The sequence below is a fragment of the Camellia sinensis genome, chromosome 11 (genome assembly GCF_055761805.1).
Source record: "Camellia sinensis isolate YWXY chromosome 11, ASM5576180v1, whole genome shotgun sequence".
In the NCBI taxonomy this organism is placed as follows: Eukaryota; Viridiplantae; Streptophyta; class Magnoliopsida; order Ericales; family Theaceae; genus Camellia; species Camellia sinensis.
The window spans coordinates 139,957,794-139,972,514 of NC_138971.1; the positions used below are offsets into that span (position 1 = coordinate 139,957,794).

The window sequence follows — 14,721 nt, forward strand, 5'->3', positions numbered from 1 at the left end:
AAATAATATTTTTATATTCAAAAAATCAGTGCCAAATGTGCAAAATCAACAATCTTCTAAGAGAAAAAAGAGGGTTTATAGAAAATAAGAGATGTTGTAGGACTTCAATGGAGGGTTTTCAATGGGGTTGTGGATAGAGGGACTTCGCTGTGTTTTCAATATGGGTGGAACCGAAAATGGGTGTGTGGAAAATGGGTACGGAATTTTGAAAATAAATGTGGAATGAGAGTTTAGGTGATGTGTGTACAAAAATATAAGTTAGGGTATGATTGAAATATTTGATGTGGGTGGCTCTATTTACACACCACCTTTTCTCTCAAGGTAAACCATTAATCAATTTATTTTTTATTACAATTTTAACCTTAAATGAAATGACTATTAAGGACAAATTATAATACACACCATTTATATATTTACCATAAAGGACAAGAATCAATATAATATAAATCATTAATTCAAACTTGTTCCTTACGTATCTTCTTTGTTAAGAATACAAAAACCCTAAAATCAAAACCAAAAATTCTTCAACAAATAATCAAAAATATAATATTATTGAAGATTTTGAATGGATTCAATGAAGAATGAATCTGACAACTTTGATTCACAACAATGGAACAAGGAAGAGGTTTTTTTTTTTTTTTTTGTTGTTGTTTTTGTTTTCGTTTTCGTCTCCTTGCTGTACAGTTCGGTTCACCAGAGCCACATTATATCGTTGATCGACTTATTATTTGTTCGATTAACTACAATCGAGCATAATGAATGTTCGACCAACAACAACCGAACAAAATGCACTTGTTCAACATTCTAAGGTCGAACAAAATGCACTTGTTCAACATGCTACGGTCGAACAAAATGCACTCGTTCAACATACTACGGTCGAACAAAGTACATTCGTTCAACATACTACGGTCGAACAAAATGCACTTGTTCAACATACTACGGTCGAACAAAATGCATTTGTTCAACATACTACGGTCGAACAAAATGCACTTATTCGACATACTACGGTCGGACTATTTTAATGTATTTGTTTTGTAAGAGTCGAACTCGTATATTTGGCCAACATCGAGCAATTTCATTTAATTCGACTCTGTACTGCTGAACATTTATAATTTTTTTTTTCTTTTTTTTTTTCAGAACAGTGCATCCGTGGAATATAGTAATGTTGGATCTGGGGGTCTTGTTGACTACACGAGTCAATTTATTACTAATGAGGTACTCTCATGTCGAAAATTAGTATTTTTTTCTTTTTCTTTTCGGATGTTTAATGAGTTTGTTGAATTTGACTTGTAGGTTTTCAAGAGCAAAGAAGAATTACTTGGTTGGGTACGGGACGTTGGAAGGAAAAATGGGTTTGTGATTGTCATCAAGACATCAGACTATGGTGGTGGTCATAGGACACCGAGGATATTTCTTGCCTGTGAGAGAAGTGGTCAATACAGAGCTCATAAGAAATTAGCGGGAGATGATTCAAGCAAAAAAATTGTGAAGATAACGGGTACAAAGAAATGCGGGTGTCCCTTTGAGTTAAGGGCTCGTAAGTTGATGGCTGATGATGATTGGATGGTAGATGTAGCATGTGGAATGCATAATCATGCTCCTGCTAAACATTTTGAAGGACATTCATTTGCAGGGAGATTATCTGAGGAGGAAAAATCATTATTAGTGGATATGTCGAAAAGCATGGTCAGACCGAAAGAGATTTTGGTTACATTGAAACGAAAGGATGCTTTGAATGTAACCACTATGAAAACCATTTACAATGTACGTCATAGGAATAATGTTATTGAGAAAGCTGGGAGATCACAAATGCAACATTTGTTGGGTGAGTTAGAAAAGCATAATTACATTGAGCGGCATAGGTGTGACAACAACACGATGACTGTCACAGACTTGTTTTGGGCACATCCTGTCAGTTTAGATTTGCTCCGTTCATTTCCAAAGGTGTTGATCATGGACTGCACATATAAAACAAATCGATATCGTCTTCCTCTTCTTGAGATAGTTGGAGTGACATCCACTGATATGTCATTCTCCGTAGCCTTTGCATATCTCCAATTTGAGCGAATTGATAACTACGTTTGGGTGTTAACTACATTGCGTAGTCTCTTGGATGACATTGGTATTCCTGAGGTGATTGTCACGGACAGGGAGCTTGCTTTGATGAATGCTATTGACAGGGTATTTTCTACATCTCGACATTTATTATGCCGATGGCATATTAGTAGAAATGTACTGGCGAAATGTAAGAAAATGTTTAAGAGTAAGGAGGAATGGGACAAGTTTATCTCTTTATGGAATTTTTTAGTACTCTCCTCAACTGAGCTTGAATACAATGAACATCTTGCTAGGCTACTTGCGGATTTTGATACATATCCTGAGGCAGTGCAATATGTGTCACAAAGTTGGTTAATTCCATATAAGGATAAGTTTGTTGCCGTATGGACAGATAGTTGTATGCACTTCGGGAATGTTACAACCAATAGGTAATATATATTTGTCTACCTTACACTATCACGCATTATGATTTTGATTATTTAAACTTGATTATGTTAATTGTTTCCATTGTACATAGGGCTGAAAGTGCACATGCAAAACTGAAACGGCAACTTGGTTCTAACCAAGTAAATTTTGAGTGTTCTTGGACCAAGATCCATAGTTTGCTTGAGTTGCAGCATGTTGATATTAAGGCATCATTTGAGAAGAGCTTAACCATTGTACAACACCAGTTCAAACCATCCCATTTTAGAGAGCTCCGAGGCAATATCTCTATTACTGCATTAGATCATGTCTTAGCGGAGAGTAAGCGAGCGAATGATGTTGGCATTGATGCTTCAGTATGTGGATGTGTTGTTCGACGAACACACGGGTTACCGTGTGCCCATGAGATTGCGGATTACATCCGGCAGGGTCGTCCAATACCACTTGATAGCATTAACCCACACTGGAGGACTCTTGAGGTAGTACAAAAGTTTAAGAATGATAAAGTGGAATTGAGTTGTGAACCAAAGTTTGATCTCATACTTAAGCGATTCAATGCATCTGATTACACTACGCAGTTGGAAATTCTGCATAAGTTAGGAGAGATTGCAGATCCGCAAAGTAGTTTTCTCATTGAGCCGGATGTGAAGCCCAACCCTCGAGGTAAGGGACATAAGAAGATAGATGTATCTACGCGTCGAGACTCATGTGCATTTGAGCTAGTTCAGTCTGGACATGATAGCCACTCACCTATGGGCACCCAGATCCCCACACAAGATTCTGTCAAATCACATAAAAAACGGCCTGCCAAAGAGCAGGTACATGTAATCATTTTTTACTTACATTTTTGTTTATGATAAATTACGTGTTTTGTTGTACATGTGTTGATGTCTTTCCTATTGAATAGGTATATCGGACGCGTACAAGTACAACTTATTCATATGTTGATGCCCTTCCAGTTGGATTGAAGCCTTACATACGTCTTATCAAGGATGTAGATGCCGATGGCAATTGCGGGTTTAGGGCCATTGCTGGCTTGATGGGGCTTACAGAGGCTGAATGGGGTCAAGTCAGGCGTGATCTCCTACAGGAATTGCATACACACGTAGACCATTATACTCATCTATATGGTTCACGTGACAGGATTGAAGAGCTGACCCATATTCTATCATTCTTTGAGCCTAATCCAGGGTATCACCGTTGGATGACTATGCCTGACATGGGTCATCTTATTGCATCTTGTTATAATGTGGTATTGTACCACTTATCTGCACAACAATGCCTTACTTTCCTCCCTCTACGATCAGTGCCAATATCACAACTTCAACGGCGTGAGATTGCTATTGGGTTTGTTAATGGGAATCATTTTGTCCAGGTACAGCATTATGATTTGTGTAAAACATTTATCATTTTGTATTGCATCGCTCTCATACTTATATCTGTGTCAATGTAGGTGTTCATGTTACCGGGTCATCCAGTACCACCAATAGCTACCAATTGGTGCAAGTTTCATCATTCTTGTGCGGCTGGATGGGATACTGCATATAGTCGCCGAATTGAGCATTTTAAACAAGTTGTTCATTCAGGGGTAGCTACTAGAGAGACATTTGATTGTATTAACCTCGATGAGTAATGATGTATGTCAGTTGAGTTGTAGTGATGCAATTTAAATAGTTACCGATACATTTTTTTGGATTAGCATTTATATAGTTCGTTGGATTAAGCTTTGAGTTAATATAATGCACATGGTAGTACTTGTTTATTGCGGTGTATCAAATGCATTGGCATAATACTTCATGTTGATTACCAAAAATACAAACTATGAATACTTTTTTGTTATAAAATATTGGTAGAGTAATTTTTGTTCATTACAAAACAACAAAAACATCAAAAGAGTACTTCTTTTCCAATACAAAATACCAAAACAAGATTACCACATAACCAACTACCTATCATCTACTCGTCTCCTACGATTGTATGTTTGAAGTGTAATAGAACTAGGTCCAGTCTCATCAATTTGTTGACCTTGAAGAACACGTGTGATCCTCTCAATAGCCTCATATAACCTATCTGGCTCACGAACACTAGCATCATGGCCCGCCTCGATGATAGGATGGGCAATCCGTAATGCGTGATCAATACGCTGCATTAAGAACAAATACAATTGTAATTAACACATGCAATCTTCAAAAAAAATGTAAACAATGTGTGACCAATACTGTTATACCTCAGCATCCTGCATGTCAGATCGACTATCCTGTGCACGTGGGTCAAAACCAGATCGATGTGTGGGGTTCTGGATATGTAAGTGTGTGATGGTTGTATACCACTGGATGTAACCATCAACACAATCAGCTGGACGTCTGACTGGGGTACTCCTCCTTCGAGCAGATAAAACATGATTATCCCAACTCTCCCATATCTGATCAAGATACTGATACATCACTTTATATCGGCCTGCTGTCACACCTCTAACAGCACGAACAGGGTCGAGGGGCGCAGGTGGGATGGTCTGAATCCTACCAAACTGTCTAAGAACCCTTTCAGGATGATAGGGTTCAACAACATCCAAACACTTCAAACAGCCAGTATAGAATGTGATCTCATGACATGGGTGATGTTGACGGCAATGTCGATATGGATCCCAAGTAACCTAAGAAAGAAACATAAATGAAATCGTGATGAGTGACATGTAATGAGAAAACTTAATTAAACTAATATTAATTGGTGTACCTCATCAAATGCCAATCTGTCAAGCTCCTCCCGTAACGCCTGTAGGTGTGATATCGTTGAGCCAGCTTCCCGACGAGGAGTCCATCGATGCACGTGAGGCAATTGTACAGTATATTGCATGTTTTGGCGAGGTCTAAATGGCCGGAAATGCTCATAAATCCATGCCTCCAATAATGTCATGTAACCAGCCATTTGTCGAACAGCTGATCTCGTGGCAAATCCCAACTGTCGGTATAAATATGCCAATGCAGCTGCACCCCAAGCATATGTATGAATATCAGACAAATCCATCAACAACTTCAAGTACACAACAGGAACTCTTGTCCCACTCTTATCAATGAACAATGTACATCCCAATAGAAATAGCAAATACGCTCTGGCGGCACAAGCTATGGATTCCTCGATGTCTGAATCTTTGCAACCACTGAATTTGGTTCGTAACCACTCCAGCTTCACTGATTGTCCCCTAGCAGATGATAGTTCCTCAGTTGCTTCAGCATCATCAACTCCCAAGGCATCTACCACAAGTGCATGTGCCTGTTGATCTGTCAAAGTTGCAGCACTAACTGATCTACCTGTGATAGGGATCCCCAAGATGGTACCCACATCATCCAATGTCATTGTCATCTCACCAACTGTCAAATGGAAAGTATTTGTCTCTGGTTGCCATCGCTCAACAAATGCAGAAATGACAATCCTATTCACGAACCGATACGTGCAATGGACCAAAGAAGATAGGCTTGACTGCTGCACAATGTCTCTAAACCTTCTATTGTCGGTTCTTGACCACCACCGCCACTCAAGAATCTTAGACGCATGATTATAACACCTTAAGGGATTCCTCTCCTGCAAGGTAATTAATAATTAACATAAATAATGTGGTTCAATAAATAATTAAATGAATGAACATGGTAAAAAATAGTTACCACCTTCTGATCCCATATAGCTGCTGCAATATGTGCCTTGAAGCTCTTCAGTACTGATGGATTTGATGGCCCCCCAGGAAACGGACCAGTGAGTACCTCCTCAACCTGATCAACATTAGTAGCATCATCATCATCCCCTGAACCATTATCAATCACATCCTCTTCCAAGATTTGAGGTGCTTCCTCCAACACAATATCATCACCTCGACCTCTATCCCGACCCCGACCTCGACCTCGGGCACGAGCAGGATTTGTTAATGCACGACGTCGTCTCTCTGAGGCAGTGGGTGGAATACGCGAAGGGTCATCCATTTCTAAAAAATTAAACACAAAACAATAAAGTTAACAGAAATAACAATAAAGGTAGCAAAAGCAATGAACTTAAAGAGCTACAAATGCACAAGCTTGCAGAGATTTACAACAGAACAAGATTAGAGGACATTGTTAACACAATCATTAGCAAAGAGAGTTTGGACCCAGTTGGTGGTACTATGACTTTTAGTGAGGTGCTTTTCAATGAAGAACTATGCAGATAAGAGGCTGCAGTAAACAAGTATGTGCTGTTTGGTTACACAGTTCAAGAAGAGCTTGATTTCCTCTCTCGCAACAGCATCTCATCACTGCTTCATTGAAGAGTACTTTCTGTGCAATACAACTAAAAGTCAACGGTTCTCCCACATGCCCAGCAGATATAGGCTAGATAAATGAACTATGCTTTTTAGCCTTTTATTCTTATGTGCTTATGGTAAGCATTTTGAATCAGTGTCCTTGGACATAAGGTTTACAGTGGAAGTTTACATTTTCTGTAGGATGGAGTTTTAAATGTAATCTACATCCTGAATGATGCAATATATTTCATTGCCAAATTAATATTGTTCAGATCAGATCGAAACACTATCTTATTAAAAATATATCTGCTGAAACTTCAGAATTCTGCACCTTGTGCATTACACCTTTATGAATTTGACAGTTTTGGTTGTTGCTGTGATAGGGTGATGAGGTTGACTGTCATGCTATAGATTTCTGCTTTCATTATTTGCACAGTGTTTTTACTTAGCTGAATTTTATTACTTGTTTGTAACTTATTTGAATCTCACAGGAATATGCCTTAAGCTGCTACTCGAGTGTAGGGACATCCCTATATGAGGTGTTTGCCTTGGACACCAGGTATTTCTCTAAAAAATTGTTCGTAAGAAATTGGTCACAGTGGCAACTGTGATCTGATCAATCACGTCTGTACCTGTTTGATTATATTGACGATTGTTACTTAAAAGAGCCCGTGATGTCATTTGAAGTTAACAAATTGTTACTTAAAAGATCAGTTTGTCAAGAAGAAAAAAGTTCAAAATGCAACTTTGAATAAAATAATTAAAAACACCATCAATGGATCCTGCACACCGTGCTACTGCAACTTTCACCAAGCTATTTAGGAGTATGTTGCAGATTTTCACATAAGAAAGTCACATCCAACTTGCAGTCTCTTTTCAAATGAGAGTAGCATATAAGACAAACATACGTAGATGCCATATATTTGCATACATAGACAGCTTTGCAAACTAATCATTTAAAAGAAATCAAAATGCAACAATTATGCTTTTCAACAACAAATCAATAATTCTTGGGATAAAACTGTGACTATCAATTCAGAACTAAGATGAAAACTCTCCAAGAATAAATAGTCAATAATGAATACCTGCCCTGTAGTAGTTCTTGGGATAACAGAGATTGAAGCAATGTCTACATAAGATTGGGTAGTAATAAATACATCAACACAGACCTGAAAACAGTGAGATTCAATCACAGAAAAGTTATGGATCCATCATGAGTCTCAATGAACACCATGGGGAAATTTCAGAACTATATTGAATAGAAAAAAACAAATCAGTGAAACTCCACCTGGTACTCTGCAAGTTCAACAGCCAATGTCTTTAAAATTTTGTCACCTGGTTGGAGTAATTTATGGGCCTCCTAAAATTCAACAACAAACATAATAGTAAAACTTACAGCAAGGAGATGGAAAAAAAGAATGATGGAAGAGAAGAGAGAGACCGTGTATGGCTAATGTGAGATACTAAAAATTAGGATTCACTCCCTTAGTCACATGTATTTATATTAATATGGTACGACTAATCAACCAAATGTAGCATAAAAGCATAACACATACCACATACACTATATTATAAAGCCAGAATCTCATAGCTATGTTGAACTAGTTTATCTTTATTTTCCAATCTACATCTTGAAGGATACAGATGTATATGAATTAATGAAAATCAACAAGTACTACAAAAAAATAGTAGGGAAAAAATAAGAAAATTAGAAAAGAGAAAAATTAGGCTGATCATTTAGAGAGAGAGAGAGAGTCTCATTTCCAAGCTATTGACAAACAATACAAGCTCTCAAGGAAAGAAAGGTTCTATCAATTCACCACGCATTTCGAAATTATTTATTATAAAATAAAATTAAAAAGGTATTGATTAATTGTTCATTGGATTTGATGCTCTCTCTCAAAAGCCTTGCCAGGTGACCATATTGATAGAAAGCACAAGTACCAAAAACAAGAACTGCTAAAGCTGCATTTCACCAAAAATATTGTGTAACGCAAGCACAATAGTCATAATACTATGCTGCTACTATCTGTCCCTAACCCCAAATTGAACTAAGAGGAACACTTGGGCGAGGTATATGGGCATCCGTTTATAATTGACTTGCTTTTTGTGCTAAATCTATAATTGTACATATATAGATTTATGTGAAAATGATTTATATAATCGACTCCATTTGATTGGGATATAAGATTTAGTTTAATTTGATTATATAGATATCTATGTGTATCAATGGATTCACATGTGAATCTTTATTAAAATACTTAACTCTAACTGAATGTAAAACTCAAAAAGTAAGTGTCATACCAAGAAACTACGTGTTCCTTGAACTCTACAAAAATTGTCTTTGATTGTGATTTGATATGATCGTCACTTATCTAGGGTTTAAAGATAAAGGACATGAAATTTGGAGGTTTGCCTATGTAATTGAGTTATGAGACATATTCTCCAACCCTCATGCAGTGTATTTAATTACATGATAATCACTTATAAACAATACCAATATATCAAAAGCTTTGAGTATTATAGTTGTAATTAGTGTTGGTAGTATCTTATAACACTTAAATAAAAAATAAAAAATTCTGGAGCTTATTAATTTCTGAATAGAATTATAAATTGAATATTGTGCATTGATTGTGAATTAGTTTTTAATGAAAATGTGGCAATATTGGTCCACAGGATGCCTTATGTTAACAATAACATCTATCTGGAGCTTGAAAATGTGGCAATATTGGTCCACAGGATGCCTAGACACTGTAAAAACATTTAGAACAAAAAATAAAATGGCTGGAAAAGCATATCTGGTGGATCTTGTTCTCTTCTCTCTCTAAATTGACATTGAGGCAGTGGTCAAACAGCTCAAGACCCTTTTTTAAAGTTTTGTAATGGTTCAAGGTGGAAACAGGAATTGAATTTGATAGGGTAAAACACTTTCCTTTATCTTCAAATCAATTAAATATGGTGGCAAGAAGACTTCATGAAGACAAACTGATTATATCAATTTATTATAAACTTTCCCAATGTGGGGGAAAAAAAAAAAAAAAAAAAAAATTCAGAGTGTTCGACAGTAAAGAATCGAGCAAAGCACCAGAGTTCAACAATCTACGTCCGAACAAGTTCGACAACAACAAGCCGGACAAAATGATTCGGTTCGAAATTCAAGTGTCGAATGGCGTTCGAAATTATAGCGTCGAATGGCGTTCGAAATTACAGTGTCGAACGGTTTGGAACTAATTCATTCATGTCAATGGTAACAAATTCATAAAACCCTAAAATCTAAGCGAAATGAGAACTCACCTGCTGCTTTACTTGAGCACCAACGACGTCTTCACCACTGCCTGTGTTGAGCACCAACACAGTGTAACACACAGTTCACCGGTTGAATCTGAGAATGGAGGGGGGAAGATGGACGAAGGTGGGTGTGTGGGGGTGTGTGAGTGAGTGAGGGCAAATATGGGAGTTTGTGTGTGGTTGTTGTTGTGGGTGTGTGAGAGAGTAAGGATAAATATGTAAATTTGTGGTGTGTGATGAGCAAAATACATATTTACTAAATTACTAAAGGTGTGCTTTTAGAAGTGGTTTGCCTTAAGATAAAGTATGGTGTGTAAATAGAGGCACCCGTACACACTTAATGAAAAATTAACTTAATGACAAGTATATCCTAATTAAAAATTACTATAATAGCCATTGATCAACACTCCTAATATTATATATATAAATTCTCTATACACATCTTTTAAAAATAAAAATATCTCAATATACACTTTTTGGAACAAAAAAATTAAACCTTAATTTTCTTTTGTAGTCACTTTACTTCTTGCACACTCTGTACTCCTCTTTGTTATTTGCAAACAAAACATCTTTCATATTGCTTTAATCTTTAAGTTTATACTCGATTATTAACATCATTTAATTATTAGTTCAATAATTTTTACTTGATTTTGATATGGAAGAGTTGCAAATTTATGGAAGTTCAAACTCAAGCAATGGTGATAGCAAAATCAGTGATGAAAAGGTAAAATCGTGTAGTATTTTTTTATTTTTTTATGCGTTTTTTAGTCAGAAAGGCAGTGCCGAATTTGTTGAATTAATTTGGAAATCAAATACCGAAATAATATGAATGGTTCGTTCCTTAAAAACTGATATTTTTTAATGTATTTCGGTTTTAGAGTGCCGAATAAAATTAATAATTTCGTCATTAGTGTTCCGAAATTTGTTATTATTTTCGGTTTTTTATTTCTGAATTTTTTTATTTATTTCGGATCTGTAGAACCGAATTAAAATTCTCCCCCTCATCTTTAGATGGCACGCACTGAAGAACCTAAGGTTCGATCGGATATTATGGTGGATTGTACTAGCTATTTTACAGCTAAATAGGTAATTTTTAACATAAAATTTGTAAGTTCATAAATTTGTATTAGTTAGTTTGTTTAGTTTATTATTATGAAAGTTGTGTGACATTGTATATAGGTTTTCGACAACAAAGATGAATTGCTCACTTGGGTACGTGACATTGGAAGGATAAATAGCTTTGTTATTATTATAAGGACGTCGGACTATGGTGGCGGTCGTAAGAGACCAAGAATTTATCTTGCTTGTGAGCGGAGTGGGAAATATAGATTGCGTAAAAAGTTGAAAGATGGCCCAAAAGACTTATTGAGACAAACTGGTACGAAGAAGTGCGAATGTTCATTTGATTTGAGGGCATTCAAGTTGAAAACAAACGATGAATGGACATTGAATGTAGTTTGCGGGCTACATAATCATCTAGCTGCGGAGCATCTCCAAGGACATTCATATGTAGGGAGATTGTCAGCTAATGAAAAGTCGCTATTAGTTGATATGTCAAAGAGCCTAGTAAGACCAAAAGAGATACTCATTACACTCAAATAGAGGGATGCCCTTAATATGAGCATAATGAAGACAATTTACAATGTACGACATCGATGTAGGGTTCTATAAAAAGCTGGTAGATCCCAAATGTAACAACTGCTGGGTGAATTAGCGAAACATAAGTACATTGAGCGTCATTGATGTGAGGAAGGCTCTATGACTGTCACAGACTTGTTTTGGGCACATCCAGTGAGTTTGGATTTGCTTCGTACATTCCTTCGTGTGTTGATTATGGATTGCACATATTAGATGAATAGATATCGGCTTCCTCTTCTTGAAATTGTGGGAGTAACATCAACTCATATGACATTCTCCGTGGCTATCGCATACTTGCAAACTGAGCGGGTTGATAACTATGCATGGGCGTTACAAACATTACGTGATCTTATGGACGACGGTGTTTTACCTGAAGTCATTGTCACAGATAGAGAGCTTGCTTTGATGAATGCCATTGACAACACCTTTCCGAATGCTCGACATTTGTTATGTCGTAGGCATATTAATAAGAATATATTGACAAAATGCAAGAAAATGTTTGAGACAAAAGAAAAATGGGACAAGTTTAACACTGCATGGAACTATTTGATATTGCCATCGACTGAAGAGGAATACAATGATTACCTTGCAACACTACATAAGGATTTCAGTAACTATTTGGAGGCAATCAAGTATGTTACTGTGAGTTGGTTGAATTCGTACAAAGAAAAATTCATTGCGGTACATACAGACAAGTGTATGCATTTTGGCAATGTTACAACCAATCGGTAAGATTTTTTTTTTTAATTTATTATAAATCATATTTTAATTTTTAATTATTATGCTTGACTATTTTGGTTTACATCCATATGAACAGGGTTGAAAGTGCTCATGTTAGATTAAAAAGGCAACTAGGTTCAAGTCAAACTACATTTGAGGTTTCATTTGAAAAAATACATTGTCTACTTGAGTTACAGCACATTCAAGTTAAAGCATCATTCGAGAAGAGTTTGACAACTGTACAACATCAATTCAAACCTTCTCAATTCAGAGAGCTCCGGGGTAATGTGTCTATTTGTGCATTGGAGTATGTGTTGGCAGAGAGTAAAAGAGCAAATTCAGTTGGAATTGATGTTGCAACATGTGGGTGTGTTCTTAGGCGCACACATGGTTTACCTTGTGCCCACGAGATTGCAGATTATATGAGACAAGGCCGTCCTATCCCACTCAGTAGCATACATGTACATTGGACGCGCCTTACTATATGTGTGCATAATCCGAAGGAACAGAAGTTAGAATTGACTTGTATCCCAGAACTTGAGTTGATTTTGAAGCGGTTCGAAGAGTCTGATATTGCCACACAATTGGATATGTTGAAGAAGTTGAGGGAAATTGCAAATCCAGCGAGCACTTTTCTTATTGAGCCCGATGTGAAAGCTAATCCACGTTGAGGACATAAAAAAATTGATATATCTTGTCGTTGTGACCCGTGTGCATTTGAGTTGGTTGACGATGAGCATGATAGCCAGAGCACATTAGTTTCCAGTCAGTCAAAGAAAAGTAAAGCTTCAAAAGTGCATGAGAAGAAGCGGAATGTGAAGACAAAGACATATCATACAAGAACAAGTTTACCAAGCGCATATGCTCCTGACTTCCTGCCTATGTTAATACCATTCATAAAGTTGATGAGGGACGTAGATGGTGATGGGAATTGTGGATTTAGAGCTATTGCAGGTTTACTTGTTCTTGGAGAGAATGACTGGGTACAAGTTAGGCGTGGTCTGCTACTTGAATTGAATAATTGCAGAGATGAACACGTCGTACTATATGGGTCGCATGAGAGGGTTAAGGAGCTGACACACATCCTTTCATATTTTGAAAATAGCCCAGGCTTTGATCGTTGGATAACTATGCCTGACATGGGGCATCTTATTGCATCATTTTGTAATGTAGTCTTGTACCATTTGTCATTGCAACAGTGTCTCACTTTCTTACCTTTGAGATCACCGCCAGTAACCCTAGCTAATCGTCGCGAGATTGCCATTGGATTTGTCAATGGAAATCATTTTGTGCAGGTACAAGTTATAAAAATAACCAAACATTGTTGTCTAATATTTGTGTAATTGCAAATTTTATGTATTTGGTAAAGATATGTAATTTTTTGGATGTACGTGCAGGTGTTTTTGGAAGCCGGTCATCCAGTTCCTCTCATTGCCGTGCTTTGGCAAGTTCACTATCACCTTTGTACATCAAAATGAGAGAATGCACATGTGTGCTTGTACATAATCCAAAAAATACATAATCCGAAGATAATAATAATGTTTGTCTCCTTATACATCCACCAACATCATCAGAAACTACTTGTGCTAACATTATGAACTACTATTAACTACGTGACCGGCGAGTGTAATGTGCTCCAAAACGATGTGCAGTGGAAGAGCTGGGTGCAAACCGACCCTGAGTGGATGTGCTGGGCGTAGCTTCACTAATGTGCTGATCTTGAAGAAGTTGTTTGATTGCATCAATTGCGTAGTAAAGCCTATCAGGATGTTGAACACTGTCCTCATAGCCAGCCTCAATGAAAGGATGAGTAATCTGATGTATCTGTGACATTCGCTGCATTACGAGAACAAATATAACATTATGTACAAACTTGTAACAATTTACATAAATAATTTACAATGTAAATGAAAAAAGGATACCTGTGCATCTTGGCTAGGATATTGATAATGATGGATATTCGGGTCCACTTGAGAATGACGCGCTGGGTTTTGTACATACATATGGGTAATGGTTTGGTACCAATCCATGTAACCAGGAACACAATCCCAAGGTTGCCATACTGGTGTACTCCTCCTCCGATCAGATAACACATGGTTGTCCCATGCCTCCCAAATGATGTCTAAGTATGCATACATAACATTGTAGCGTGGAGTTGTGGCTCCTCGAGAAGCACGCATAGGCCAAGTGGTGGATTAGGGATTGTCTGCACTCTGCCAAACTGTCTCAACACTCTATCAGGGTGATATGGTTCAACTACTTCCAAACACTTTAGGCAACCGTGGTAGAACGTAACTGGATGACATGGATGGATATCTCTGCAACTC

At 37.1% G+C, this 14,721-nt stretch overlaps 3 protein-coding genes across 3 annotated transcripts; all 3 read left to right on the forward strand.

Annotated features, from left to right (window-relative positions):
- The first annotated feature begins 565 nt into the window (after nucleotides 1–565).
- LOC114293753 (PKS-NRPS hybrid synthetase cheA-like) lies at nucleotides 566–4,204 on the forward strand. The gene is made up of 6 exons (XM_082895431.1): nucleotides 566–625; nucleotides 1,138–1,215; nucleotides 1,294–2,486; nucleotides 2,576–3,299; nucleotides 3,389–3,856; nucleotides 3,935–4,204. Exons 1-6 carry the CDS (start codon nucleotides 566–568, stop codon nucleotides 4,112–4,114), a joined length of 2,703 nt encoding a protein of 900 aa, XP_082751557.1. The 3' UTR covers nucleotides 4,115–4,204.
- Nucleotides 4,205–11,887: 7,683 nt separating this feature from the next.
- Nucleotides 11,888–13,065, forward strand: LOC145802669 (protein FAR-RED ELONGATED HYPOCOTYL 3-like). Its single transcript, XM_082895433.1, has 2 exons — nucleotides 11,888–12,402; nucleotides 12,492–13,065. The coding sequence occupies exons 1-2, from the start codon at nucleotides 11,888–11,890 to the stop codon at nucleotides 13,063–13,065; spliced, it is 1,089 nt and encodes a 362-aa protein (XP_082751559.1).
- A 234-nt stretch (nucleotides 13,066–13,299) lies between these two features.
- LOC114323840 (uncharacterized) lies at nucleotides 13,300–13,872 on the forward strand. Its single transcript, XM_028271517.2, has 2 exons — nucleotides 13,300–13,689; nucleotides 13,792–13,872. The coding sequence occupies exons 1-2, from the start codon at nucleotides 13,300–13,302 to the stop codon at nucleotides 13,870–13,872; spliced, it is 471 nt and encodes a 156-aa protein (XP_028127318.2).
- Nucleotides 13,873–14,721: the final 849 nt, after the last annotated feature.

Excerpts from the sequence above, each read along its gene's own strand:
- LOC145802669 (XM_082895433.1), top strand. The coding sequence starts at position 11,888 with ATGAATAGATATCGGCTTCCTCTTCTTGAAATTGTGGGAGTAACATCA. Across the intron at positions 12,403-12,491 it reads GGCAATGTTACAACCAATCG|GGTTGAAAGTGCTCATGTTA; the intron begins GTAAGATTTTTT and ends CCATATGAACAG.
- LOC114293753 (XM_082895431.1), top strand. The coding sequence starts at position 566 with ATGGATTCAATGAAGAATGAATCTGACAACTTTGATTCACAACAATGG. Across the intron at positions 2,487-2,575 it reads GGGAATGTTACAACCAATAG|GGCTGAAAGTGCACATGCAA; the intron begins GTAATATATATT and ends CATTGTACATAG. Across the intron at positions 3,857-3,934 it reads ATGGGAATCATTTTGTCCAG|GTGTTCATGTTACCGGGTCA; the intron begins GTACAGCATTAT and ends GTGTCAATGTAG.
- LOC114323840 (XM_028271517.2), top strand. The coding sequence starts at position 13,300 with ATGAGGGACGTAGATGGTGATGGGAATTGTGGATTTAGAGCTATTGCA. Across the intron at positions 13,690-13,791 it reads ATGGAAATCATTTTGTGCAG|GTGTTTTTGGAAGCCGGTCA; the intron begins GTACAAGTTATA and ends ATGTACGTGCAG.